Source organism: Triturus cristatus, chromosome 7 (genome assembly GCF_964204655.1).
Source record: "Triturus cristatus chromosome 7, aTriCri1.1, whole genome shotgun sequence".
NCBI lineage: Eukaryota > Metazoa > Chordata > Amphibia > Caudata > Salamandridae > Triturus > Triturus cristatus.
In genome coordinates this window covers 1,683,443,555-1,683,471,216 of record NC_140590.1, presented here as the reverse complement: position 1 = coordinate 1,683,471,216, position 27,662 = coordinate 1,683,443,555, and the positions used below count along the sequence as shown (strand labels likewise).

Here is a 27,662-nt window from a genome sequence, read left to right as displayed (position 1 = left end):
GGCACCCCAAGTCTACTCTGCTCCTAAAACGTTCTTGACTGCAGGGTTACAGCCATGAAATAGTTAAGTGGTGAACTTTGCCCTTATCTTGGTCCATGCCTTCCAGAAGATAAGGACATTACGTCCTGCCTGAGAGGCTCCTGAGCAAAATGCCCTGCATTTAGACATTACTCTACGTAGTTTCATTTGCCTTTACGGAACGAGAACTTTGTTGATGGATCCAATGTAGAGAACCTAAAAAACTAGACTAGAGGCTTCATATAACGGGCCACGGGCCCATCCTCTGAATCAGGAACTAGTATGTGTGGGGTGCTGGTGGAGGTTTTTAAAATGCTTGGAATGTTTCCACCATTCTGTCATTAGAGTGTCGATAGCATGTTTTATGCATAGTCAGTCTAACAGTGCTATTTAAGTATTTCTGAATGTATTTGTGTCAAAAAGAATTAACTGTTTGACAGAGTGCTGTCCTAAGTTTCAGGGGACTGCCTGTACAGTCTTAAGACTTAAAGAATCACAGGTTACTGGGGCCTATTGGATTTTTAGTAGCTGATGTGCAATCAAGAACAAACATGGGGTTGGTTACTGATGTGGACACTAAGTACTGTGTAGTGAGGGGGCTCTAGCTTTGTGAGGAGTACCTTTACTTTGTTAGCCCAATCACTCTGCTCTCTGAGCTGCTGATTGGGCTTGAATTGTCACACACTTTGCTGTGAGGGGGTAGAGTCACTGCACAGAATTTTCATGTACAGGTGGAAAATCAACCTTGCTGCAGGCTAGAATAATAGAGAAGTATGTAGAACAACCAATTGTAGCTAAGTGAAATAAATGTTAAAGAGGTTGTTTAAAAAGCACAAGAGAAGATGAGGATGAATATTTGTACCCTTGCCCAAAAGTGAATGAAGGTGCTGAGGCAGGACACAAGCTGTGTCTTGGATGTCTGTTTATAATGTTTGGCATAGAGCAAAGGTTGTCCAGAATATGACAGTGTTGTAAATGTGGTTGCAAAGGCCATTTTGCCTGCTGTGTATGGATACAATTAGGAAGTGTACTGTGTGTGGATGAAAGAGTGGAGTAGTGGCGTAACAAAGTGAAAGATAGGTTGTGGTGTCTGGAGGGTGGATAGAAATGTGTGAGGTTGTGTGAGGCAGTTTGTGAAATGGATGTGGAAGGTGGGAGATTTCCATTAGAGATAGTCTATACTCTGAAGAAGATTGTACTGTGGCTTTATCAAGTAGAATTTGGGAATTTTAAGGTTTGCAGGTAAGTGATGTAAAACTGTGGAAGGATGCCAGTGAAGGCTTTTTAGAATGTTGACATTGCCAAGTCTTAAAGGACAGATCACATTTAGGAGAAATTGTACATTGGAGAGCGTAGACCAGAGATTTTGGGTTTGCACCATCACCTTGATTTGAGAGTGGAGGTGCAACTAGTCGAAGATGAGCAAGAATTGATTTTTTGGGTAAAGAGTATCTTGTGAGGGACTTGTGAAGACAACTGGAAAAGTATTAAGAGTTGGTGAATTGCTGCGATAAGGGAGGTTTCCGTAATGTTAGGAGATGGTTATAGAGTGAATTGATAAGCCATTTTATAGTATAAATCATTGCTCATGTGGTTCTCTTGTTTGAGAGGAATGGAACGTTTACATTGTGGATCGGTTTGAGAGCCTTGATGAAAATCATTCAGTTTCCCATTCTCAAACATCAGTAAAATTAAATTGTTGTTGGTAGCAGCAAAATTATCTCAAGTATGGTATATAACAAAATGTTTGTAAAATAATTTCAAGGCTTTAATATAATTTATTAAAATAAACAGGATTGAATCTATTCACAAGGTTGCCATGTGGTTTGGCATTGGAAGTCTTGCTCTTTCAGCACACAAGGACCGGTCTAAGAAATGAGAAAATCTAAAGCTTTTCAAGGATTATCTTATTTTTGTACAGCAGAGAAGCATAAAAGTCTTTGGATCGTGTTAATAGAAATCATTAGACATTTCAATTCACTGGTATAACCCCTTTGTAGCTTATTGAAGAAATCTGTTGATCACTTGCAGTGATCCACAGGAAGAAGCATTTCAAGGAGTCTGGCTAACAATATGTGAGGCATTGAAGTTTTTTGTTTCTAAAAAAAAAAAAAAAAGGATGGCAGCTGCGAGCGGGACCTCATAGGAGTTGAATGCAATTTTGGTGTGAAAGAATGGGAAGAGGTACAGGCTTGCATTTGCAGCAAAAGTGTTGAGTGCAGCAAAACGAGTACACTTATGATAGAAAGGGGAATTTCACTTGCAGGTGTGCTGCAGTATCTTGGATGGGTCACTTTTAAGAAATGCTAGTAGCAGTACGTTTGGTGATTTAGGAACGAAAGATTGAGTGTCCATTTTTGCTAGGCCTGATGAAGAGGATGTTAAAAATGTGGGTGGTTGTGAGCCAAGAGAAATGGTTTTAAGTGCAGGTAGAGGATAATGCTAACATGAGTGCAAGAGTATGTGGTTAAAGGAGTAAAAGCATAAACATCTCAGAGGGCTTCACAAACATTTTGGAAAGTAAAGCGTTATTAATGGATTTCGACTATTATTGAATTTGGAAATCGGTTTCCAGCAAGGTTAGAGAAATGGTATTTATAAATAGATGGGGAAGTAAACGCATGGGTGAAAGATGTAGCGTGTAGAGGAAACGTTAGTTACTAGTAGTGTTCTAATGACCTGCATGGCGACACTGGGTAAGCCTTCGTAGAAGTTTGTTTTAGACTGGCCAATTGAGGGACTAGCAAATTGACTAGAGGTTTGCTCTTGTGTTGATAGCTTATTTCTTAAAGACAGGAGGGTGTTTTAGCAAGGTACGGTTTACTATCTGAAATAGTAGCTTACATCAGAGACCAAATTATGACTGATCTGTTTACATGAACTTCTCACCTTATTTTCATACAAGGTCTTTTTGGGGTGGTGGGAGAGTTCTTGGGTCTTGCAGAATTGATTCTTGGTGCAGTGCTAGACAAGTGTATTAAAGGTGCTCATAATCATAGAAACACCATATTTATTTAAAAAGAATCCTATTGCAAGCGAAGCAGCTGCTTGAATTTTCCCAGTTTACTGCATCTATGAGGGTGTTCAAACATGTAGGAGTTTTAGTGATTTTGAAAAACTGGTGGAATGAGAAGGGAGCGAATCAAGATGTGAGGAATTATTTGGTGGAGCTAGGTGAACATTCCACTCGGCCCAAGTAAGAGTTTCCAGAAATTGTTGAATGAGAGAATTTTGTTTGTTTTTATTGGTAATTATGTTGGTGTGTGTGTTTTTTACATTTTGTGTGGTTTGGATGGATGGTTGGGTTTGGATATTTGTGATAACTCTAGAGTAGGAGTGTTGCAGTGTTTCTATGGCAAGGAAGAGTGTGTTGAAGTTAGTCTTCTGTGTTGGAAATAGTCTGTGTATTTCCTCACCATTCCATTCCTACAAGTTCTCAGGGTGATCGGTTGGTGAACTGAGCAGGCTGTCAATGTTTGCCTGTCACTGTTATTTATTAAGAAGCATGTCTCCATACCACTAAACATTTGTGAATTATCAGAAAGCATTAATTTCAGCATTGTCACTCCTCGTGGGTAAGAGTCTACTTTATTCCCCGGCTCCTGCCAAACCTAGAGTCCAGCCTAAGGGGAATCTTCTGATATAAGCTGCCCTTCTAGATGCATGTTGTGAAAGATTCTAATCCACGAGAAGCAAACCTTAACTCTAGTCCTACCATGATGGCAGGACCAGGGAAATTCCTGCACAAAGGAATAAATCATGCCGGTCTTTACTTGTTTTTTAATAGAACGTTTCGAATAAACTTAAAGCACATGTGATGTTTTAATCTATCTCCAGTTTTGTTTTAAAATGGAAAAAAATAAGCTGAAGATAATACATGGCTTTATGCAGCAAATTTAGCCCTTTTAGGCAACCATTCTTCTCATGATGTATTCTCTATTTTTCCAGTTACCCCACTAGCATTTCTTTTCTTTTTGGGGGCCTCCTGTATTTTAGAAAAAAAGACAATTATTCAGTTTGTCTCAGAGCCACACTTTTCAGGAGAGCCCAGTTTGTCAAATATGCCTTACAAGAGGTTGACTGTAAAAGAGAGAATTTAGCTACAATTTAAAATCCAATTCCGGCACCCCAGGTCTTCTCTGCTCCTGGGGCTTTTCTTGGTTGTAAGATCAAAGTGATAACTTTTACTATCTCTCACTTTTACCACCTGACTGGCGATTGAGGGACATAGCTAATTGCATTGCATAATGGTAAAGTATTACAAAGGAACAGTGTAAAGTGGACATGCTTGCCAATGTAAAAGTACATTGCCAAACATTGCACTCATAAAATTGTCATTAGTTCTACATCTGGACTGGCTGAAACAAGCATTAGTTTACTTCTAACAGGTAATGCAACAGAAGGATGTCCAGATCATTAAAAGGGGAAAAAAGTTCCTGGGAGTAGAGGACGGACCAAAAAAGATCCGGACCCTTCCTATTTAAATGCCTCGAATGAAAGATTGCATGTTACCAATTCAGGTTATTGACCGTTCACTTGATTTAGCCGCATTTATTCTGGGGATTTAGATGTGTTCCATACAGCATCTAGATGAATATTTCATACCTCACGTTAGTATAAAATGCAAAACATCCTGAGTTTGTGGTATACAACCCACTGTATCAATTTATAGTTTTTCAGAGCACTCGCCTGCATTTTGCCATTCTGAACATATCTGATGAAGAACTTCTCTGTTAACTCTTGATAGTGGGTTCATCATTAGGTTCCAAAAGACTTTAAGGCAATGTTTGAATTTCACCAACTGCTGCTCCTGGTAAACCTTTGTGAATCCAACTATCTTCTGGTGCAGATTGTATTTTGTCTAAGGTGATTCCAGAATACTCATTCACTTGGATTTTTTGCTGTTCTCATTGCTTAGCTTTTCTTTTAATTTCCTGACAACCCAGTGCTGCTCTAGTTTAGTATTTATGAAATAATGAATATTGCTTGATGGCACCATTGCATAAAATCTCATTATTTCATCATGTTACTCATTAAATACATAATCAGCCCAGCCACATCCCCAGGGAGACCACAAGATTAGATGCAGAGGAAGCTCTGAGGAACCTTCCTCCTAGCAGAAAAGTGTACTGATAACTGTTGCTGTATTGTAAGACAGAGTGCTTGGCTCCCTTGAAATACATCGGTTTTATTCCTTTATATAATGGTAGCTGGGGATATGGTTAGTTTTACTACCCTTTCCTTATTAAAAGGCAGTGAAAAGTGAAAAAGCAGCACAGTTGCGCATTACAGTTAATTCTAAATTTACTATTTAAACATTAAACCCAGGTAGGCAGTCTTTATAAAGCAATATTTTCTCTGTTGCATTTTTCCAAGATCCTACACATCGGTTGAGATATTTTTGTTTCCACATTTTATATAACCCATGATGGTCTAGGATTACAAATAACTTTTCCTTCCACCACACGTGCACCTCGGAAGGGATTGCTCTGGTACAGCCATGCAGCCCCTGCGGCATGCTCAACTAGAGGACACTGTCTGGAGGAACCGTTCCTAGGGCACGTGGAGTGCGTGAATGCTGCCCACAAGAAAGCTCACATCTGAATGCGTACCCATCATATAGCGCGCCCTTCCCCTGCTTGGGAGATGGAGAACGTTGTCGAAACTCTATCCTTCCACCCCCTCCTGGCAGGATCCATACCAAGGTGCACCCGCAGACGAAGCCTCACAAGTGTCCACACTGCTCCAAGACCTTCGCCAATGGCTCGTACCTGGCCCAGCATGTGCGCATCCACTCAGGTGCCAAGCCGTACAGCTGTAACTACTGTCAGAAATCTTTCCGCCAACTCTCACACCTCCAGCAGCACACACGGTAAGAGCATCTGCCCCTCCCCTGTGCTAGTTCTGCGGATGTGCTTGTAGAGCTATGCGGTAAGAGGATAGTCTGGGTCAGTTCGATCCTGCCTTGGGAGAAGGGCAGGAGGGAGTTGCAGTTAGCTGCCCTTGGTCAGTTGCAAATTCTTTTCTATTGTTCAACCACATGTAGGCGAGAGAGCACAGCCTGAATGGAAGGGTGTCTACAGGGAGTACAAAGGTATTGAATGAAACTTTGAAAGCAACAATGACAAAAGGACATTTTCAGAATGTAATGTTTCATATTTTGATGCAAAAAAAGTGCTATTAAATTTGATTCTGCCCTTGTGCGCATGACTTCAGCTTTGTTTGAAAGCTCGTTCCTTTGGTGCACGGTACAAAACTACTAGTGGATACTTTACTGCATGGTATTAAAGTACTGCTCAGGGGTTTTTCCCCTGTGTGCTGTTTGAGAGCACTTGGTGGCAAATTCTGTCTGCAAACTCGAATCCTCAATTTCTCACATTTGGTTTAGATTTCTGGTCTTACATAGCTCTAAAATAAATGTGACCAAGATGTGCTGTCCAATACAAGCCCTTGTTTTTTCACTTTAAACATAATTCATTATAGGTGGTGGGAGGGGGATACAAGCCCCAGGGCCACTGCTTCTGCCCAAATTTTGTGGGAAGACAAGCTTGGTAATAGTATGACAAAATTAGCCATTTATGCATTAGTCTGCAAAAAGGGTAATACAAATATGTAAGCCGCTCCCTCTGATCTTTCCACTCTGCAACATGTGCTTACAAACATTTGTGTCTGTATTTGCACTAGTCATTAACATACCAGACTAATTGTTTTTTTTAAAAATCCTCTGTATGACTCACACAATACATGTGGCATTTACATTGATTCAAAACAAAACTGTTCTACTAACTTGTGCACAAATGACTTCTGGATCTTGATTTATATTCATAATCTATAAAATTATTTTCTGATGGATATGGGGTTCCTGAAACTCTTAATATGCATACTATCTACAAAGAGGGTGTAAAGATTACACTGTCCAATGTACTAATTCCATTTGTTATCCCATTCCAAAACTGCATTGCAGTGCCCCAAGACTGTTTCTACAATGTGTATATAATGAAAGTACAAAATCAGATAGGTATTACATTAGAAGAGCTAAAAAAAAAAGACTCCCTATGTTTTTAAGAAGTCTAGATACCCCCAATCAAATAATGGATTTGTTACCTCTAAAACCAAATCCTTTTTTTCTTTTTCCTCGGTCGTGAGAGAGGGTCCTCGGAGAACTGGGGGTGTAGTTGCTACTCGTTTTCATCTGTTTTGGAAGTTGGAAAAAGGCCTTTCCCCATCAGTCGACCTTTATCATCTCTGAAAGTGTATTCAAACTTTTGTTGCCTTTTAAAGCCTCATTTTCTCTATGGTGTACCTTCAAAGGTTCCCTTCTACAACTGACTGTGAAGTTTGTTATAATGAATACAAAGACATCAAACTGAGGGGGCAAGTTAGACGACCTAAAAGCCAAGGGTGAAAATAAACCAAAATTCACTTCAGAGTGTTACATTTCTGTGATGAATTCGTTTTGAAAGCATGTATCCGCGTCGACGCATTCATTGTCGGAGCACAATTCTGTGTCATGCAGGTTAAGGTTTTCAAGAGGTCTCACTAGGCAATGCCTCAGGTTGTCCACTCCGGATTCTAATTTGCTTTTCTTGGTCCTTTTGCCTTTATGATCCTAGTAGAGGATTCAGTGCAAACCCCTTTAGAGCCTTTAGAACTTGCACCCCCACCACCATGGGTGATGGTTCCTGGGCCAGAGGTGTGATGAAGCTTCAAGCACATCCTATCGCCCTTTCAGTTAGTATGGAAATGCTGCAGCCTTGATCAGCACGACACCCAGAACCTTACTAAGTCCAGCTCTTACTCTGCACCCCTGATAGGGATATGAAGAGGATGGATGTAGGAAACTGGCTCTCTGTATAGTGCACAAAAACGAGTTACCCTGTGCAGAGTCCAGGCAACCCTTATTGGGTTACAGAGGCAAAAAATATAACACTAAATGCTCTCTTTTGTGGTGGTGTGAGCAAGCAGTTTAGGCTTATCAGAGGGTGGTTCTAAGCATTTGTTGTACTCAGAGGCAATAAATGAGACATTCACTCAAGAATAAATCAGAGACAAATTTAGAAAATGTTATTTTTATGTGGATTTTTATACCAAGAACTTCACTATCAAGTCAAGTACTTCTTTAAAAATCCTTTTTTACAGGTAAGTAAAATGTTCACTTTGACAAGTCTTTACGCAGCAATGCTTTCCTATGGGGGGAAAAAAGGCATATGTTGCATACAGTTATTTACAGTCAGTTTTTGGGAGTCTCCTTCAGTTCCTAGGGTCGTAGGGGGGGCCAAGGTCCAAAGTACCTCCAGCAGTTACTCATCTGCTCTGGGGCGTCCGGGTGTAGAAGTGTTGGTCTGGTTAGTAGCTTTGGGCGCCATGCCGATGGAAAGAAGGGGAGGACACTGTAGGAAGCTGCGTTTGTTGCAGTACCCCCCAATTGGCACCTCTCTGGCCACATGTTAATAATCCCTTGTAAAAGGTACCGTGGGTACCAAGGGCACTGTGGCCAGGGAAGGCCTCTAAGGTTAGCAGCACATATTGTGCCACCCTTAGAGGCCCTGTACCTTTACACACACTGCCATTGCAGGCTGCGTTTTATTTGGTGCAGAGCAAAGTGAAGAGTCGACATGTGTGCCATGGCTACAACCCACTGCCCTGGCATAGGTCCGCCACCCCTCAAGCTGGGTGCCCTATACCAGTGGTGAGGGTACAGGTCCATGAGCCCAGTATCCCTCCAGTGTCTAGACCAGAGGTCTTCAAACTTTTGGATGCCGAGACCCCCCTGTCAACATTTTGAGGCGTAAGGACCCCCTCTTGACAAAAATGTCTAAACCTGTTGACTAAATTGCGTGGGATGAAAATGTAAATAAGGTTATGTGATGCCGCGTATTTTGGGATAGCATTGCTTCATTATTTTGATATTTGTTACACACAGTAACGCTGAGGAAAGATTTCACCCAATCAGTACCCATTTATAACCAAAATACACAAATTATCATCAGAAAGATTTCAAGTCAACCTTTGTGAAGGGCCTTCCACTCTGCAGCAATACGTGCTGCCACATTAGAAGCTCACCTGGCCCTGACCGTAAGAAGCAGGGGTGCCTTAAAACCCTGGCGGTTTTGTGTAGAGTTAAGCCTTTTACCCATGCAGCTTTCCTCTCACCCCCTCCCTTCCATCCCTCTCTCCTCCTAACCCCGGATCCCTCTCTCACTTTGCAGGTCATTTTCTTTCACCCCTTTTTACAACTTCTGAACTCTCCCCATTCAACCTCTCACTTCACCTTTAATCACCTCTTGCCATTCTGTCCTTTCACTGCCCTCATCTCTAACAGTCTCACATGTATCTCATGGCCTCTCTGGCCCTGTCACCTCCCGTGCCCCTCAGCACTTCTCATTCACCTCGTCTCTTCATTCAAATTTTTGTCTATTTGTATCTTACACCTCTCCAGTCCCCCCATTCCTCTTTCACATCTCCCCTTTGTTCTAACAGAAGCCCTCACCTTTTGATCACAATCACTTCTTGCGTGTCCACACTTCTCTTCGGCAATTCACATTTCTCCTCATCCCTGACCTCTTCAATCAAATTCTCTCACTCCCTTGCTGTCCTCTCTCATTTTGGGTGCGGATGCAAGTTCAGAATGGGATGAATGAATGTATGATTACTGATGGGCTTGTTTGAGTGAGTTGCATATTGAGTAGTGAGGGGGACAGGTGAGTGAAGTGTCACATGAGTGCAGGATGAGTAGTGTACTCGTGTGACTGCAGGTTGAGGTATAGTGTGAGCAGGACAAGTGCATTTTGAGAGCAGAGTGATCACTGTGAGTGCAAGGTGAGCGGGTGAATGGTGCAAGTGCATGGTGATCAGTGTGAGTGCATTGTGATCGCTGTGAGTGCAAGGTGAGCGGGTGAATGGTGCAAGTGCATGGTGATCAGTGTGAGTGCATTGTGATCACTGAGTGCAAGGTGAGCGGGTGAATGGTGCAAGTGCATGGTGATCAGTGTGAGTGCATTGTGATCACTGAGTGCAAGGTGAGCGGGTGAATGGTGCAAGTGCATGGTGATCAGTGTGAGTGCATTGTGATCACTGTGAGTGCAAGGTGAGCGGGTGAATGGTGCAAGTGCATGGTGATCAGTGTGAGTGCATTGCGATCACTGTGAGTGCAAGGTGAGCGGGTGAATGGTGATCAGTGTGAGTGCATTGTGATCGCTGTGAGTGCAAGGTGAGCGTGACAATGAAGGGCGAGAATGAGGAATGAGTTGTCTGAATGCAGGGTGCATTCCCAGACCCATGAAGTAACTCAGCATGTTATTGACGGGGGCGTAGACTTTAATATCCAAGTTAAACTATTGCGGCATTAATCGGGGATCGAGGGTGAAGGAAATAAATAATGTGCTGATCCTGCAACAAACTTCCAGTCCTATGGTTAGGGTTGCCAGCAGATTATTTTGGTGGCCCAGTCGGTACAAAAAAAAGCAGTCACCTAAAGCGGTATCTTCAGCGCTTATCTGTGCATACTTCCCAGGGCCGGCTTTAGTGCTGGTGGTGCCCTGTGCGACAATGTTTGTTGGTGCCCCCCACAATGACCACCCCCACCACGGATTCTCTCACTAGCACCCTTTAACAGTGACCAAGTCTCCATAACCCCACACTCTCAGATGCATTGAATTAGTTATATAGTGCCACTCATACCACTGTAGGGTGTCTGAGCACTTTGCATCACACACACATTACACAGAGACAATCAATCATAAGTGTGTAAATCAGTGTATAGGAAATGTTACATAAGCCAAAGGACTAAAAGTATAGGAGTCACATGTCATCCATACTGGTAGGCAGTATAGTTCAAGAGTGCTTGGTGTGGAGAAGCACAAACTCAGAGTCGAAAAAGAAACAGCATAGTTGGGAGTTTCTTTTAATAATAAGAATTGATTTCTAGCCAAATTAACCCTTTTTGCAACATTAATCAATGGTCTAATGTATACTTTGCAGTGTGTATGCAGTTCTAGGATGAAAGTTAATCGCTCACTATTCTCTATTAGGACTTTAAGTTATAAATTGCAAGTAACAAAAGGATGCCTCTTTTAAAGCAGTAACCTGCTAATCTCTTCACATCATACGCACTCTGTAATCTACTTGGTACACGTTCTTTGCAGCAGGCATATTAACCCTCTGCACTAACATCACCTAAGTCAAAACCTCAACTATACAACATTCTGATCTCTCTCCAGGAAGATAATCACACAAGTTATCTTGACATTTATGTGAGGCCTGGTAATTGCCGGGAAAGAAACGCTGCAGCAGGTGCTTCAAAAGCACAAACTTTCACTCACGGCGCCCCCAGGAAGCCAACTTTGTATTCCTTTCCATGAAATGCATTCTCACACTACGGCAGTGAATGTAAAATCCAAATGTAAGGAATAGGCACAGTGGGGACCCAGGGGGTACTGGAACCAGCAAAAAAATCTAAGCCTCTGTAAGCAGTTTACAAAGGCATGTTAAATGGTCTTTAAAGACCTGTGAAAAAACACGGGGGTGCCGGAGATAGGAATCCAGACACTGCCCAGCTGAGCCCCCAGCAGCTCAAGTTTCACTGCAGCAGCCCAGGCTGAGACACAGGACGGGGGAAGTGTGGGGGGGGGGCTGAAGCCCTTGGGCCTGGGCAGAAGTGTGACTGGGAAGGCGCGACCCCCTTTGCATCACTCCACGGCCCCCCTGGGGGTCGCGCCCCACAGTTTGAAGACCCCCTGGTCTAGACCAATTCTTAGACATTGTAAGTACAGTATTGCCATTATGAGTATATGGTGCTGGGAGTTTGTCATTACGATTTCCCCAGCACCATAATTGCTTTACTGAAAACTGCGAGGTTTGGTATCAAATTTCTCAGCAACTTAAACCCACACTGATGCCAGTGTGGCATTTAATGAAAAATGCACTCAGAGGGCATCTTAGAGATGCCCTCTGAAAATCGACCAGCTTTTTGTGGGTTCCCTGACTGGTACACACCAGCCTGCCACCACGAGACATGTTTCTGGACCCCTTGAGTGGGAGCCTTCGCTCCCTGAGCCCAGAAACAAAGCCTTTCCTGGGCGGAGGTAGTTGCACCTCCCTCAGGTCAGGAAAAGCCATCTGTGGCAGGGGAGCTTCAAAGGTCTTGCTGCCTTTGTAATGCGTCCCCCAGCCTCCCCTGCTATCAGGAGCAGGACCCCCTTCCTGTTTCCCCAACTTTTCTGCAGGAAGACAGGTGGGAAAAATTAGAGCATCCCAGAAGGTGTGCCCACCTCTGCCAACCCCACCCCTGAGGTGGGGGAGAAGAGGTGAAGCCCACTCTCTAGTGCCTGCCATTTTACAGATGACAGGCACTTTCCAATTAGGATTAGGGATTGTGCCCACTCCCCCACGTGGAGTGGGCACACCAAGGATTTAGTCACCCGAAGGTCAGTATACCATTTGCTACTGATCTTGAGACCCCTAAATCGCCCAGTAAATACAGTTTTTAGGGGGCAGCCCTGAACCAAGAAGACAAAGTTCTGCAACCTACGAAGAATGACAGAAGGAGATGACCAGCAGAGGAGACTGCAGAGAAGAACTGACTTTGCCCCAGCCCTACCGGCCCGAGCCCTACCGGCCTGTCTGCAGTTTCCAGAGATCCTGCGCCAAAGGTCGCCTTGTCCTGCAGCTTCCGCCCTCCAGAACCCTGGGAGGACTGACAGCCTTCAACAAAGACCGTATCGCCTGTGAACAGCAGCTCTGTTCAAGAGACACTCCCAAGACATACTCTGAGCCTGCTGAGGACAAAGAAACCAGACACCTGGAACCTCCACTGCACCCATCGACTACGGCCCGATTTCAAGTGGCCCACCGAGGACCCTCAGAGTCCACTGTAGTTAGACCCTTCCAGGACTCCCTGATGTCTCCTCTGCACGGAGACCCCCACCGCGAGTGCCCCTGTAAGGTGAAATCTGACCTCAATAGACACCCCTGCATCCAGCTGCTCTGCCCCCTGGACAAAAAGAACCTGAGGTGTGCCTATGTCACCGAACCCTCAAGCTTACCTGCCCAGCTGTTTCCTCCCGGAAGTCTTCCTGGACCGAGCCTGCAGCTAAAAACTAAAACCGCCAATCCCTATTGAAAACAGTGCACCGGGCACCAAAACAGCACCCAGCCGCAGCTGCGGGTGCACCTTGTGTGCTAAATAGTTTCCCCCTTTGCCCTGAGCCGAACACCAGGAGGTTTGCTCCCACAACCTTGAGGCCTTCTCTTGAGCAGCCACCAACCGGAGGCCCTCTATTCCCCATTGGATAACATTGGGCCTCAAATTTGCATTACTTACCTTTTCTCTAGGAAATGTCCTAGTGTGATATCTAGGCATATCACACGGAGTAGAAAAAGGTAACCTGTAAAGTAATCAAGAGTAATCTAACAGTAATTTTAGCGAAATATTTTTTTACAAACAAATTGGTCTGAGTTGAGTATTTGAGTGTGACATCATTTGCTCCCTGAGTGTCTACAACAAATGCTTAACACTACCCTCTGATAACGCCTTACTGCTCGCCCACACTATCACAAATAGAGAGTAAGCTGCTATCTAGTTTTACTTCTGCCTACCTTTGGGGCTTGGAGATTCGAAGCAGGTCAAAGATCACCCGATCCCAGGTCTCGTTCACCGGGGAGACCTCCTTGTGGTGTTGGGCCACTCGAACTCGAGCCTTAGGTGTCTGGTGCAGAGTGGTGCAGAATCGTGGTTTTGGCTGAGGCCCGAGTCTGTAGGTGAGCAAATACAGTGCTTACAAGTGACGGCCTTTGGCTTCGAAGGCAGGGCCGGTCCTTCTGGTTCTTGAGGCTGCTGGCTGGAGGACACACCAGGATTTCGTTGGAGCAGGTTTGAGGTAGGGACAGGCCGGTAGTGGCGTTCTTCTCTTCTTAGTCTCAGCACAGCTTCTTCGGTCCTCCTTCTCTTCTTGTTGATTCTTCTCTGAGGAAGCAAGGTTCAGGGTGCCCCTAAATACTAGATTTAGGGCAGTTACAGGTAAGTAAAGGTTGGGACCAATGGGTCCCTTCATTGGAGTGGCTGCACCCCCTATTATGCAGCCCTCCAGTGGGAGGGGGCATATGCCTCACTCTGGTTGGCTGGGTCCCCCGTCTGTAAGATGGTGGGGACTGAGAATGTGCTTCACCTCGCCTCTCCCACCTGAGGGGTGGGGTTGGCAAAGGTGGGCACAACTCCCTTCCTCACTTGGTTTTCCTGACTATTCTCCCACCCAAAGGGGGTGGTCAATCAGTGGGGGCCAGTTTCTGAGAGCAGTAGAGGACTGGGGTAGCTCACAAAAGCCGCAAGCCTTTGAATCTTCCACTTTGTGGACTCTGCCCATCCTGAGGGAGGGGCTTGGCACCTCGTCCCAGGAAGTGCATTGTTTCAGACCCCTGAGAGCAGGCTCTTGACCCAGGGGTCCAGAAACATATCTGGTGGTGGCAGCTGGCGAGCAGCCACTCAGCCAGCCACTAGTGTTAGGTCTTTTTTCAGGGGGCATCCCAATTGGCACTCTTTGGCCACAGGTTGGTCACTTGTAAGTGGTACCATAGGTACCAAGGGCACTGTGGCCAGGGAAGACCTCTAGGCCCTGTACCTTTACACACACACTGCCATTGCAGGCTGCGTGTTTTCGTTGCAGAACAAAGTGAAGAGTCAACATGGCACACATCCCTGTGTACCATGCCTACAACCCACTGCCCTGGCATAGGTCAGCCACCCCTCTTGCTGGCTGCACTATACCAGTGGGGAGGGTGCAAGAGACCTGTACCCCTACAGTGTCTTAGTCAATTCTTAGACATTTTAAGAGCAGTGCTGCCATTAAGAGTATATAGTGCTGGGAGTTTGTCATTACAAACTCCACAGCACCATGATGGCTACACTGAAATCTGAGAAGTTTGGTATCAAACTTCTCAGCACATTAAACCCACACTGATGCCAGTGTGGGATTTAATGAATAAATGCACACAGAGGGCATCTTAAACTAACCTACCTCTAGTGTCCAGGCTGAGTGGCTGCTTTCAGTTTTCACCACCAGAGATGTTTCTGGACCCCTGGCTCAAGAGCCTGCTGCTCTCGGGGCCTGAAACAATGCACATCCTGGAACGAGGTGCCAAGCCTCCTCCCCCAAGATGAGCAGGGTTCACAAAGGGGAAGCTTGCCGCCTTTTTGAGCTCCCCCAGGCCACTTGCTGCACCTGGTCCCCACTGGTTCTGACCCCTACTTTGGGCAGGAGAACCGGCGGGAAAAACAAGTGAGGAAGAGAGGTGTGCCCACCTCGGTCAACCCCACCCCTCCGGTGGGCAGGCGAGGTGAAGCACATGGTGGCATAATAGGGGGTGTACCCACCCTGGGGAAGGGACCCATTGGTCCTGCCTTTTACCTACCTGTGGCGCCCCTAAATCTAGTATTTAGGGGCACCCCTGTACCTTGCTTCCTCAGACAAGAAGAAACTACAAGGAGAAGAATGACGGAACAGCCGTGCAGCAGCTAACAAGAGGAAGACGCCCTCTGGCTTGGCCCCAGCCCTACTGGCCTGTCTCCACCTCGAACCTGCTCCTGCGATATACTGGTGTGTCCTGCAGGCAGCAACCTAAAACTCAGGAGGACCTGCCTGCCTTCAACTACCAAGGCTTTGTCTCCCGTGAAAACCGTATTTGTTCATCTGCAACCTCTGGCTCTGGCCGGACCCGCGTATCCGCCCCACTCTGCACCCGCTGTCCACGGCCCGAGCGGGCAAACATCACGAGGAGGTGACCCCGGCGATCCTGACCAGAGATCCGGTGACCCCTTTCCTTCCTCCAGCTGACAGCTGCAGCCTAAATCCAGAAGGTCCCCCCAACCACAACCAGGAGCTGGTAAGAAGATCCGACCCCAAAACACACCCCTGCACCCGAGACCTCACGGCCAACTTACCTCTCGAAGTGGTGGTCTCATCCAGAAGACCTTCGTCCCCAAGCCTGCAGTGCCTTTTCCAAACCGGAAGTTACGCATTGAAACCAAAAGGGCGCGCAATGTCGAAACAGCAACCTGCACCCGGCCGCCCTAGTGCTGCTGAGGGTGCACCTTTGGTGCTAGTTTGTTTCTCCAACTGCCCTGAGCTAAAGTCCAGGAGCTTTGCTCTCAAAATCAAGTGGCCTGCTTGCCAGCAGCCACCAACCGGAAGCCCCCTATCCCCTATTGGATAACATTGAGCCTCAGCACTTAGCCGCCCTAGTGCCGCTGAGGGTGTAACTAGAGTGCATCCTTAACCCTGGGGGACCCCTCAATCAATCAATCAATCACTGCATTTGTAAAGCGCGCTACATACCCGAGAGGGTCTCAAGGCGCCCGAGCCTACCCCCAACACTTCAACTCCCACTAGCAAATACTTACCTCAAAACCGATAACACTATTTTCCTTCATAGGTTAACATTGACTGTTTTTCTGTGGAGTTTGAAAACCTAACGAAATTCTTTACCATTGTACTGTTTAACAAAAACGATTTTACTTACCTGTTTACAGGAAATGTCCCAGAGTAGTATTCAGGTATACTACTCTGAGTAAGAAAAGTAATCCAAAAGTAATTTATCTGTAATCTTACTAAAAGTCCCATTCAAAGAATATGTACTGTATTCTGAAAAGCATTGCATTATCAGTAACACTACTGTAATCAAATCAAAGTACATTTACAATTTAAATCCAAACTGTGTTAACATCTGTATATTTACTGCAAAGTACTTATAACTTACCTGTGCCAGGCTGGATTGGTTCTAGGAAAAAAAATAACTAAAAGAATATTTTTGATACAAAAACAGTTGGTCTGAAGTTCAGTCTTTGAAAATGTGTGAATTCATTTGCTGACTGAGTGTGTACAACAAATGCTTAACACTGTCCTCTGATACTGCCTTTCTGCTTGAACACACTACCACAAATAGATAGTAAGGTGCTATCTAACTTTACCTCTGCCTACCTTTGGGGTTCCACTGGACTCTGTGCACACTATACCTCACTTTGGTATAGTATATACAGAGCCAGCTTCCTACATTGGTGGGTCAGCGGTGGGATATAAAACTTTGCATTTGTTGGACTGCTTGGTTTCCACCAGATCACACAACAGAACTCTTAAATAGTCTTTAGAATTCTGATTTTTCAAATTGGCAATTTTTTGCTAAATTACTCAAGTCTTGTTAGGGCCTTTGTTAAATCCCTTTAGAATTTTAGAAAAGTAAGTTACTTTAGGTAGGGTTAGATGGGTTAGAAGTTTTGTTTAACAGTGTCTCAAAACAAGAACCCAGCTGTTAGTGAAAATAGCCACAATGTCATTAAGGACATGGTTGAGGAGCTCGACCTCACCCCTTACCTTCACTTGTCTTTAAAGGAGGTAAGGTCCCTATGTAAACTTAAAAACATAACCATGGAGTCCCATCCCACCAAACAAAAGCTCCAGGATAGCTGGGTATGCTAAGGACCACCCATCTGAAAATGGTGAAGACCAGTCAGATGAGGACGAGTGGAAGGGGGTGACCTGGTAAATCAACCCCCTCCACTTCCTAGGGAGAAAAAGGGTTCAAGTACCCTTGACTCTAAGAATCAACCTCCCAGCACCTAGATCCCACACAGGTGGATCAGGTACCACTGAGGAAATTGAGGACAGCCTCAATGAGGAGGACAGCCTTGTAGCAAGGCTGACCAAAAGACTGGATCTAGAAACCAGGTTGATGGCTCTAGAGAGAGCAGAGATGGGCCTAGCACCCATTCTTGTTGGTAGCAATTTACTTAATAAGGATAAAGAGCAATCTTATGATCCTAAAATCCCCAAAGGGATTGTCCCTAAATATGAAGAGAGTGATGATATCACAAAATGGTTCACAGCCTTTGAGAGGGCTTGTGAAATGAGTCACACTAGGGGGCACTCCTTTGGGAACTGTTCTCTGGTAACTGCAGCGACAGACTCCTGACCCTTTCTGGGCAGTAGCTGGGCTTATGGCCTCATGAAGAGAACTGAGGGATTTGGACTCACAACTGAGGAATATAGAATTAGATTCAGGGGGCTCACAAAACCAATCCTGGATTGTCTTTGTAGACTACTCCATTAAAACACTAGGTGGTTGTTTAACTGGACACAATGTGTATGATTTCAATGGACTTTACAATCTGTTTATAGAAGAACATATTTTAAGTATTTACACTAATGAAAAGTTACATCAACATTTGGTAGACTTGGGTCTAATTTCTCCCCAAGAATTGGGAAAGAAGGCAGACCACTGGGTCAAGAAAAGAGTGACAAACAACCACTGGCGGTGACCAAAAGAAAGGGGTTAAAAACCTCCCCAGGGGAAAGGTGGCGAGAATCGGGGGTGGGTCCCAAAACTCTTCCCAGTCCAATAATAGGTACAGGGGAAATAAGTTTGATCCTTTAAAGGCCTGGTGTAACAACTGTAAGAAATTGGAACACTTAACTGGAGATGCTGCTTGCCCAAACAAGAAGGCCCCTAGTCCTACTACAGCTACTCCTTGGGTAGCAAGTCTCCAGATGGAATCAACAGTATTCCAAGAGCAAATCTGATTGCACACTGAAGCAGTTCTAGTTTCAGAAGGGGAAGTTGAGTTGCCACTGAAGCTGTCTGGCCACCCAACTTAAAGAAGTACTTACAATACCCTTGGATTAATGGAACTAGGATAGAAGCCCTGAGGGGGATACAGGTACCAGTGTCGCTATGGTGGGAGACACACTGGTTTCCCCTGAGCAATACTTTATTGGGAGGACTTACGCAGTCACCAATGCTGACCGTGTTAGCACTAACCATGCTATGTGTATGGTGACATTAGACCGGGGGGGGGGGGTGGGGGGGGAATTGGATTACTGGCCTGAAACAGGTAGTGGGGACTCCAAAGCTACCAGCTGCATGTCTGCTTGGCAATGAACTAGAATCCTCAGCATGGGCTGAGGTTGAAATAAGAACCCATGTGACGATGCTGGATATCCCTGAATTGATGTGTGAAAACAAAAGCACAGAGCAGAAAAAAGGGTGAAAAAGAAGTGTTGGAGCCCTGAAGTATGACCCACCCTTTCAAGAGAAAAGGTAATAAGACTGGGGGACCAGCTTCTGTACAGCAAAAGGATCAGGACCCCTCTCCTTATGGAGAGGACTTGGCCACCCCAGAGAAAACGGAGCCCATGGAGGTTGAAACTTTCCAGGTTGAACTCTTGGGCCCAGGGGGACCCTCTAGGGAAAAGCCATGCCGTGGACAGCAGGACTGTCCACCTCTTGGTACCCACAGAGTTTAGTGGGAAGAGGGACTACTGTACACCGAGGCCAGAGACTCCAAACCTGGAGCCACTAGGAGAGTGGTAGTGCCTCAGAATTACAGGGAGTTCCTCCTAACTTTAGCTCATGACATCCTCCTAGCTGGACATCTGGGCCAAACTAAGACTTGAGAAAGGCTAGTTAGCCACTTTTACTGGCCCCAGATGCACCACAAAGTAAAGGAGTTTGTCAGCCCCTGTGTCACCTGTCAGGCCAGTGGCAAGACAGCCCCTCAAAGGCCCCCCTGATACCACTACCTGTGGTGGGGGTTCCCTTTGAAAAATTAGGTGTGGACATAGTGGGTCCACTTGAACCTCCCACAGCATTAGGGAAACAATTCATTCTAGTGGTAGTGGATCATGCCACTAGGTTCCCTGAGGCAAGTCCCCTTAGGACTACTACAGCTCCTGCAGTAGCCAAGGCCCTCGGTGTCTTCACAAGGGTAGGGTTTCCTAAGGAGGTGGTTTCAGACAGAGGTTCCAACTTCATGTCTGCTTGCCTAAAACACATGTGGAAAGATTGTGGAGTGCAGTGCAAATTTACTACACCCTATCACCCACAAACCAATGGCCTTGTTGAGAGATTCAACAAGACATTGATAGGCATGATTATGGGGCTCCCTAAAAAACTCAAAAGGAGATGGGATATCCTCTTACCATGCCTGCTTTTCGCTTAGAGAGGTGCCACAGAAGGGAGTGGGGTTTACCCCCTTTGAACTTCTGTTTGGCCATCCTGTGGGGGGACCACTCTGTCTTGTAAAAGAGGGTTTGGGAGAAGCCTCTCCGGGAACCCAAACAAGATATTGTGGACTATGTGCTTGGCCTAAGGTCCAGAATGGCTGAGTACATGGAAAAAGCATCCAAAAATCATGCGGCCAGCCAGAAGCTTCAGAGGCACTGGTATGACCAAAAAGCTGCCCTTGTTGAATTTCAACCTGGGCAAAAGGTGTGGGTTTTGGACCAGTGGCACCAAGGGCACTCCAGGACAGATGGAGTGGCCCTTATCCTATCCTAGAAAAAAAGAACGAGGGATCCTACTTGTTTGACCTGGGCACAAGCAGGACACCCAAAAGGGTTATCCATGTGAACCGCCTGAAGCTCTGTCATGACCGGGCTGACATCACCCTGCTGATGGTGCCTGATGAGGATCAGGAGACAGTGAACCTCTCCCTGACCTCCTCTCATACAACCCAAAAGATGGGTCAGTGGATTGAGTTGTCTTTTCAGACACCCTCTCTGCCCAGCAGCAGACTGATTCAAAGCAAGTCTTGCAACATTATGCAGAGCTCTTTTCCTTGACCCCTGGTCTGACAAATTGGTGTACCCATGATGTGGACACTGGTGACAGTTCACCTGTCAAAAACCAAATCTATCAACAGTCCGATCAAGTCTAGGAAAGCATCAGAGCTGAAGTCCTCAAGATGCTGGGGTTAGGGGTTATTGAATCCTCTGAGAGCCCCTGGGCCAGCCCAGTGGTTCTAGTCTCCAAACCTCATCCACATGGTGGAAAGAGAGAAATGAGGTTCTGTGTGGACTATAGAGGGCTCAACTCTGTCACCAAGACAGATGCTCACCCTAATCCAAGAGCAGATGAGTTGATAGAAACTTTGGGTGCAGCTAAATTTCTAAGTACCTTTGACTTAACTGCAGGGTACTGGCAAATTGGCATGGCCCCAGGGGCAAACGAAAAGACCGCATTCTCCACACCTGATGGGCATTATCAGTTTACTGTTATGCCATTTGGTTTAAAGAATGCCCCTACCACCTTCCAGAGGTTGGTGAAACAAGTCCTTGCTGGATTGGAGTCCTTTAGTGCAGCTTATCTAAATGATTTTGCTGTCTGTAGCTCCCCCTGGCAGGATCACCTGATCCACCTTGGGAAGGTTTTAAATGCCCTGCAAATTGCAGGTCTAACTATCAAGGCATCCAAATTCCAGATAGGGCACGGAACTGTGGTGTACTTGGGCCTCCTTGTTGGGGGAGCCCAGGTACAACCCTTACAGCCCCAGATCCAGGCCATCCAGGACTGGGCAGCCACAACAACCCAAACCCAAGTCTGGGCAGTCCTTGGCTTGACTGGGTACTACAGGAGATTTGTGAAGAGATATGGGTCCATTGTGGCTCCCCTCACAGATCTCCCTTCCCAGAAGATGCCCAAAAAGGTAAACTGGACAGTTAGTTGTCAAAAAGCCTTGACACCCTGAAAGAGGCTATGTGCTCAGCACCAATTCACAAAGCTCCAGACTATGTCAAGCAGTTTATTGTGAAGACTGATGTCTCTGAGCTAGGGATAGGAGCGGTCCTCTCCCAGACCAATGATGAAGGCCAACACCAACCTGTTGCTTTTATAAGCAGAAGGCTTCTCCTCAGGGAGCAGCGTTGGAATGCCATTGAGAGGGAGGCCTTTGCTGTGGTTTGGTCCCTGAAGAGGGTGAAACCATACTTGTTTGGTACTCTCTTCCTAGTTCAAACTGATCACAGACCGCTGAGATAGCTAATGGAAATGAAAGGTGAAAATTCTAAACTGTTGAGGTGGTCCATCTCCCTACAGGGAATGGACTTTGTAGTGGAATCCAGACCTGGGATTGCCCATGCCAATGCAGGTGGACTTTCCAGGTTCTTCTACTTAGACAATTAAGACTCTCTAGGGAAAGCTAATTCTCATCTTCATTTGTTGGGGGGGGGGCTGGGGGAGGAGAGTTGTGTGCGAAAGGGCCCTCTTTCTGCATGGTTGCCCCCACTTTTTGCTGAACTGCTGATGTACTTTGGCTGAGTGTGCCCTGGGTTCCTGCTAATCAGGTACCCAGGCCCTATGTTATTTCTCTAAAACTGCTTTGTAAACCAAACCCATGGTTGCCTTCACTTTTTGCTGAATTGCTGTTCGGTCCTTCTTTTCTTCTTCTGGGTTTTTGTCTCAGGAAGCAAGGTTTAGGGGTGCCCCTAAATACTTGATTTAGGGGTGTTACAAGTAGGTAAAAAGGTTGGTACCAATGGGTCCCTTTCCTGGGGGTGGGTACACCCCATAATATGCCACCCTCCAGTGGGAGGGGGGCATAAGCCTCACTCTATTTGGCTGGGTCCCCCTATCTGCTAGATGGCGGGAATAGTCGTGTTCTACCTCGCCTCCCCCACCTGAGGGCTGGAGTTGTCAGAGGTAGACACACCTCCCTTCCTCACTTGGTTTTCCGGCCGGTTCTCCCACCCAAAGTTGGGGTCAGAACCGGCAGGGACCAGTTTCTGAAGGCAGCAAAAGTCCTGGGGATGCTCACAAAAGCGGCAAGCCTTTGAAGCCTACCCTTCGCGGACCCTGCCCACCCTGGGGGAGGAGGCTGGGCACCTTGTCCCAGGATGTGCTTTGTTTCAGGCCCCCAAGAGCAGCAGGCTCTCAAACCAGGAGGCCCAGATACATGTCTGGGGGTGGCAGCAGTGTGGGTTTAATGTGCTGAGAAGTTTGATACCAAACTTCTCAGTTTTCAGTGCAGCCATTATGGTACTGTAGCGTTTGTTATGAAACACTCCGAGCACCATACACTCTTAATGGCAGCACTGCACTTAGTGTCTAAGAATGGACTTCGACACTGTAGGGGTACAGGGCTCATGCACCTGTACCCTCACCACTGGTATAGTGCACCCAGCTAGAGGGGTGGCTGATCTATGCCAGGGCATTGGGTTATAGGCATGGCACACAGGGATGTGTGCCATGTCGACTCTTCAGTTGTGTTCTGCACAAAAACACGCAGCCTACAAAAGCAGTGTTTGAGTGTAAAGGTACAGGGCCTTTAAGGGATGCAGCACTTAAATGCCACCCTTAAAGGCTTTCCCTGGTCAAAGTGCCCTGGGTTCTTCTGGGACATTTTACCAAGGACTGACCTGTGGCCAGAGATGCCAATTGGGTTTTGTTTTCAATGTAGTTTTTGGGAAAGAACATAGGCCCTCTGTACCTGATTGGCAGGAGCCCAGGGCACACTCAGTCAAAGCACAGCAGCAGTTCAGCAAAAAGTGGGGGAACCATGCAGAAAGAGGGCACTTTCTCACACTCCAGACTAAGAGGTGTTGAAACCTTTGGCCAACAAGTATTTTCATATACCAGCTTTGTACTCAAATCTGTGAATATCTGCTTCCTGCTGGGGTACTATTCCCACGCATTTTGGGACTCTGCTTGAGTAATCCTAGGTGTCCCAGAAGATCTTGAACCTGGCCTTGCCCAAGCCGTTTAGGACAGCTGGGATGCTGCAAAGTTCATGGTTTTTGTGGTTTGGACGCTATTGATTCCATCAGGCGGTCCATCAGCACCAGTGCCATGTCAAGCTGCTGTCCACTGTTTTTTCAGTCAATATCCAGTCATTCTTCATGAACGCGTCATCCAGTGGGAGGCAGGATCCAAACGATGCTTGCCAGGTTGCCAGACCCTAACATCAGACAGGTGGGTCCTTCAAATTGTTGGAATGAGTCATTACCCACTCTGCCAGTCTACACTGCTGCACCTTGCGCCACCTTCCCATGACTGACCATCTTTCTATTTTGTGGGATGAAGTACGAGCCCTTGTGGCCAAAAGGGATATTTAAATGCTGCATGGGTCAAAAGTAGGATGTGGTTGACACCCACTTCTTGGTAACCAAAAACGACAGGGGCCTCTAGTCTGTTTAGTCCTGCACTAGATGGTAGTATTGGACCAGCAGATCACCTATTTCCATATACCTCTCCTGCTGGCCCACCAGCGTTAGAAGGGGTTTGTGATGGATTAGTAGCATTTTTCAGTTTACTGTGCTTCCCTTTGAGCTCATCAGTGTCTCTAAATCACCTAAAACTCAAATCAAGTCAAAACTGAGATCCTCCTCATCTCCAACAAAGAAGAGAACCCTCAAATTGGAGAATGGCTTAAAGCTATGGATGCTCTCAACGGTAATCTCACTCTGGCAAACTCCGTAAAATCACTAGGAATCACCCTAGACCCAAAACTTGACATGGCCAATCATATTAAAAACTCCGCAAAGAGTGCCTTCCTTAATCTGAAGCTACTCAACAAAATTAACCCATTCTTCCCTACCAAAGATCTCAAACAAGCCACCCAATCACTGGTGCTATCCAGACTCGACTATGGGAATGCAACCCTCACTGGTACTACAAAATCCCACCTAGCTCCCCTCAAAACAACCCTCAACGCAGCAGCCAGAATGGTCACTGGAGTCAGGAAATACGATCACATTTCAACAGCACTAAGAGAACTAAAATGGCTCCCAGTCAAACAGTGTGCTAGTTTCAGAACTGTCTGCCTCACACACAAAGCCCTACACACAGGAAAACCGGACTATCTGGCCACCAAACTCAAGAGGGCTGGTCAGACAATGCTCAGGAGCTCCAACACCCTACTTCTCATCCCTTTGAAAACACGCAAACAAAAAACCGCTGCAAGATCCTTCGCCGGAAACGTGCCCAAAATCTGCAACTCCATCTCAGCAGATATCAGCACTATCTCATCCTTCACGAAATAAATAAGCACCTAAAAGTCCTCTTCCTCAACCGCTCCCTCCCGAATGGATAGCTGCCGCCTTCACGCATACTCCGACTCAGTTGCTCTCTGACTTTGTATCACAAAGACCTACCTCAGTTCAACCCAAGACAATGTGCAATCAACGAGGTTACCTCAGGACTCGCGTACTACCTCAATAATGCACAGCACACTTGGACTTCCGAACCATTATGCAGAACACTGATCTACTATACAACTCTTGCAAAAAACTGTTGTAAAGGGCTCTGATACCCCCGGGTCCGGCCAGCACTATATAAAACTCCTTAAATAAATAAATCCGTGCCCCTCTGGTATTCACAAAAGGGATGGCTGTGATGGCTGCACACTAGGAGGTCAGGAGTGCCTGTCTTCTCCTATGTCAAAGACTGGCTGTTAAAAGTGGGCTTGCCCCAGGCAGTCAGCAATCACCTCCTGACAACAGCGAACATCCTGTCATCTTTAGGGTTTATTATCAACCTTTTAAAATCACACCGGACTCCTTCTGGGATGCTCCCCTTCATTGGAGTCATTATGTTCATGGTATGGTTTCATGCCCCCCCTTTCCCATAACCCAGAAAGAGTCCAGGACATTCAGTCTGTGATCTGTTCCTTGTGTCTCTCGCCTGGATGTCTGTAAGGCCTACTCTGAGGCTATGGAGACTGATGGCCTCATGCATTGGCTGGTCGTGCATGCCAAGTGGCTTATGCAAGAAGCCTCAGTGACCTCTCCCACCACGTTCAGATTTCAGAGGAGACTGCAAAAGATCTGTATTGGTGGTTGCTGGACTGCAGTTGGGTCAGCGGCAGACCCCACTCCCTCCCAAAGCTGACAGTAGTGACCGATGCGTCGGTTCTGGGCTCGGGCAGCCACCTGAGAGAGGTGGCGTTAAGAGGCCTCTGGTCTTTGGTGGTATCCCAGTTCCATATCAACCCCTTTGGTTGCTGAGGGCAGTCAACTTGGCACTGAAAGCCTTCCTTCCATCCATAAATTGAAGGCTGGTACAGGTACTTTTACGAACACCACTGCCATGTGGTACTGCAAAAAATGAGCGGGCGGGGTTAAGAACCCTGTCCCTGAAGGCCTTATTCCTCCGGAAGTGGCTGGACCACAAGGGATTTTTCCTGGTAGTGAACCACCTCGCACGATCATTAAATGCCAGGGCATATGAGCTCATCCACCGTTTGCTAACGGATCATGAGTGGCATTTCAACCCAGAAGTGGCGCAGGGTCTCTTCCGCGAAAGAAGAACCTTGGCTTGATCGGTTTGGTGGAGCTGAGAACAAGCAATGTTAGCACTTCTGAGTGTTGAAGTGTTAAATGTCTCGCTCTGAGACTCAATCCACCTCGAGTGTAACTTGAAATTCCTGTATGCCTTCTTGCTGATACACAAGTTCTAAAGAAGATCAGGAGCCCAAGTCTTTATAGTGGCACTGGACAATATGATCTCCAGAACACCTGGGTTTGAGCGTCTGTCCTCCCCGATCATGTTGCAGCAGCAGGGCAGGTTTCTGTGCCCAGTCCTTTGCAATTTTAACTTTCATGCTTGGAGATTGAGCTGCGATAGCTGAACACCTTTGACTTCCACTGGAGGAGGTTGATGTCATCGTGGCAGTCAAGTGTCCCTTGACTAAAAGTGTATACACCTGTTGTTGGGATCAATTTCTGTCTTGGTATGGTACTAGACAGATTAACCCCCTTCAGGCCATTATATCTGATGTTTTATTGTTTATGCTGTCTCTAGCCTGGCAAGGCCTTGCCCTGGTCACCCGGTGAAGTGTCCCTTTTGGCTCTTTCAGCTTCTTAACCATTGCCAGATCAGAACTCTTTGTTCAAATCTCCTGTTAGGAAAGGGTTACTACATCTGTTAACTCCTTCTCTCCTAGTCATGCCAATTTGAAATCTTAACTTTGTTCTCACCTTTCTCATGTGTGCTCCATTTGAGCCACTTTCCACCTGTCCCTGGTGGTTCCTCAACCTCAATACAGTGTTCCTTATCGCCATTAACATTGACGTATGATGGAACTTCAGCTCTGTGTCAACCCGCCATATACTACCTTCTTCCCAGACAAACTGGTTCTGCGAACACGGGCATCCTTTCTGCCAAGAGTTGTGATGCCATTTCATGTCTGTCAAACCACCATGCCAGCGTTCTATACTCCACCTCATCTGCCTATGCAGGAGAGACTGCAGCGCTTGGACCCCAAGAGAGCACTGAGCTTCTACAAAGATTGTACCAAAGGCGTCTGGGTGGAGAATAGTCTTTGTGGGGTTTGATGGAGAGAAAAAAGGCAAGGCTGTGCAGAAGAGAGCCATCCGCCGCTGAATGATGCTCTGCACTAAGATCTGAATTGCCCAGAAAGCAACCTCCGGAAGGACTGCATGCTCATTTTACCAGGGCCAAATCTGCTACCACCGCTTTAGCATGCTGAGTTCCTGTCATAGACTTTTTCCAGGTGGCTACATGGGCGTCCCTCCAGATGTTCACGAAGCACTCTTGTCTAGACAGTTAAGTCTGTCGAGAAAAGCATTTTACCCGCTCAATTCTACTGGACTTTCTGGTTGGAGTCCACTCACAGCCCACCATCAGTTTGCTACTGCTTTGGTATCTAGTAGTTTTTATCCTAAGAATAAGTTACCTTCTTCCACTAACCCTCTTTCTGGTAGAGACTATTTAGCTTCAGATTCCTCACCGATCCTCCCCATTCTGTGATTGGACTCTTATCCATTAAATTCCCAAGCCTAGGAAGCTGCACACTTGTAACAACTATTTGCTTTTTGGAGCTCTGCATCTGGGGGCGTGGACAGTCTCGAAACCAACTGCTCTGC

General features: G+C 46.3%; 1 protein-coding gene across 2 annotated transcripts in view; it reads left to right on the top strand.

Annotated features, from left to right (window-relative positions):
* The window catches only part of ZNF384 (zinc finger protein 384), a 309,260-nt gene that overhangs the window by 130,659 nt on the left and 150,939 nt on the right, over positions 1-27,662 (top strand). The window contains exon 6 of one of the 2 annotated variants that reach the window (XM_085619828.1): positions 5,711-5,890. The exons of the other annotated variant lie outside the window; for it this stretch is intronic. Coding sequence (XP_085475954.1) covers positions 5,711-5,890 — 180 coding nt within the window. The remainder of the gene's footprint in view (positions 1-5,710; positions 5,891-27,662) is intronic. 2 annotated transcript variants of the gene reach the window in all.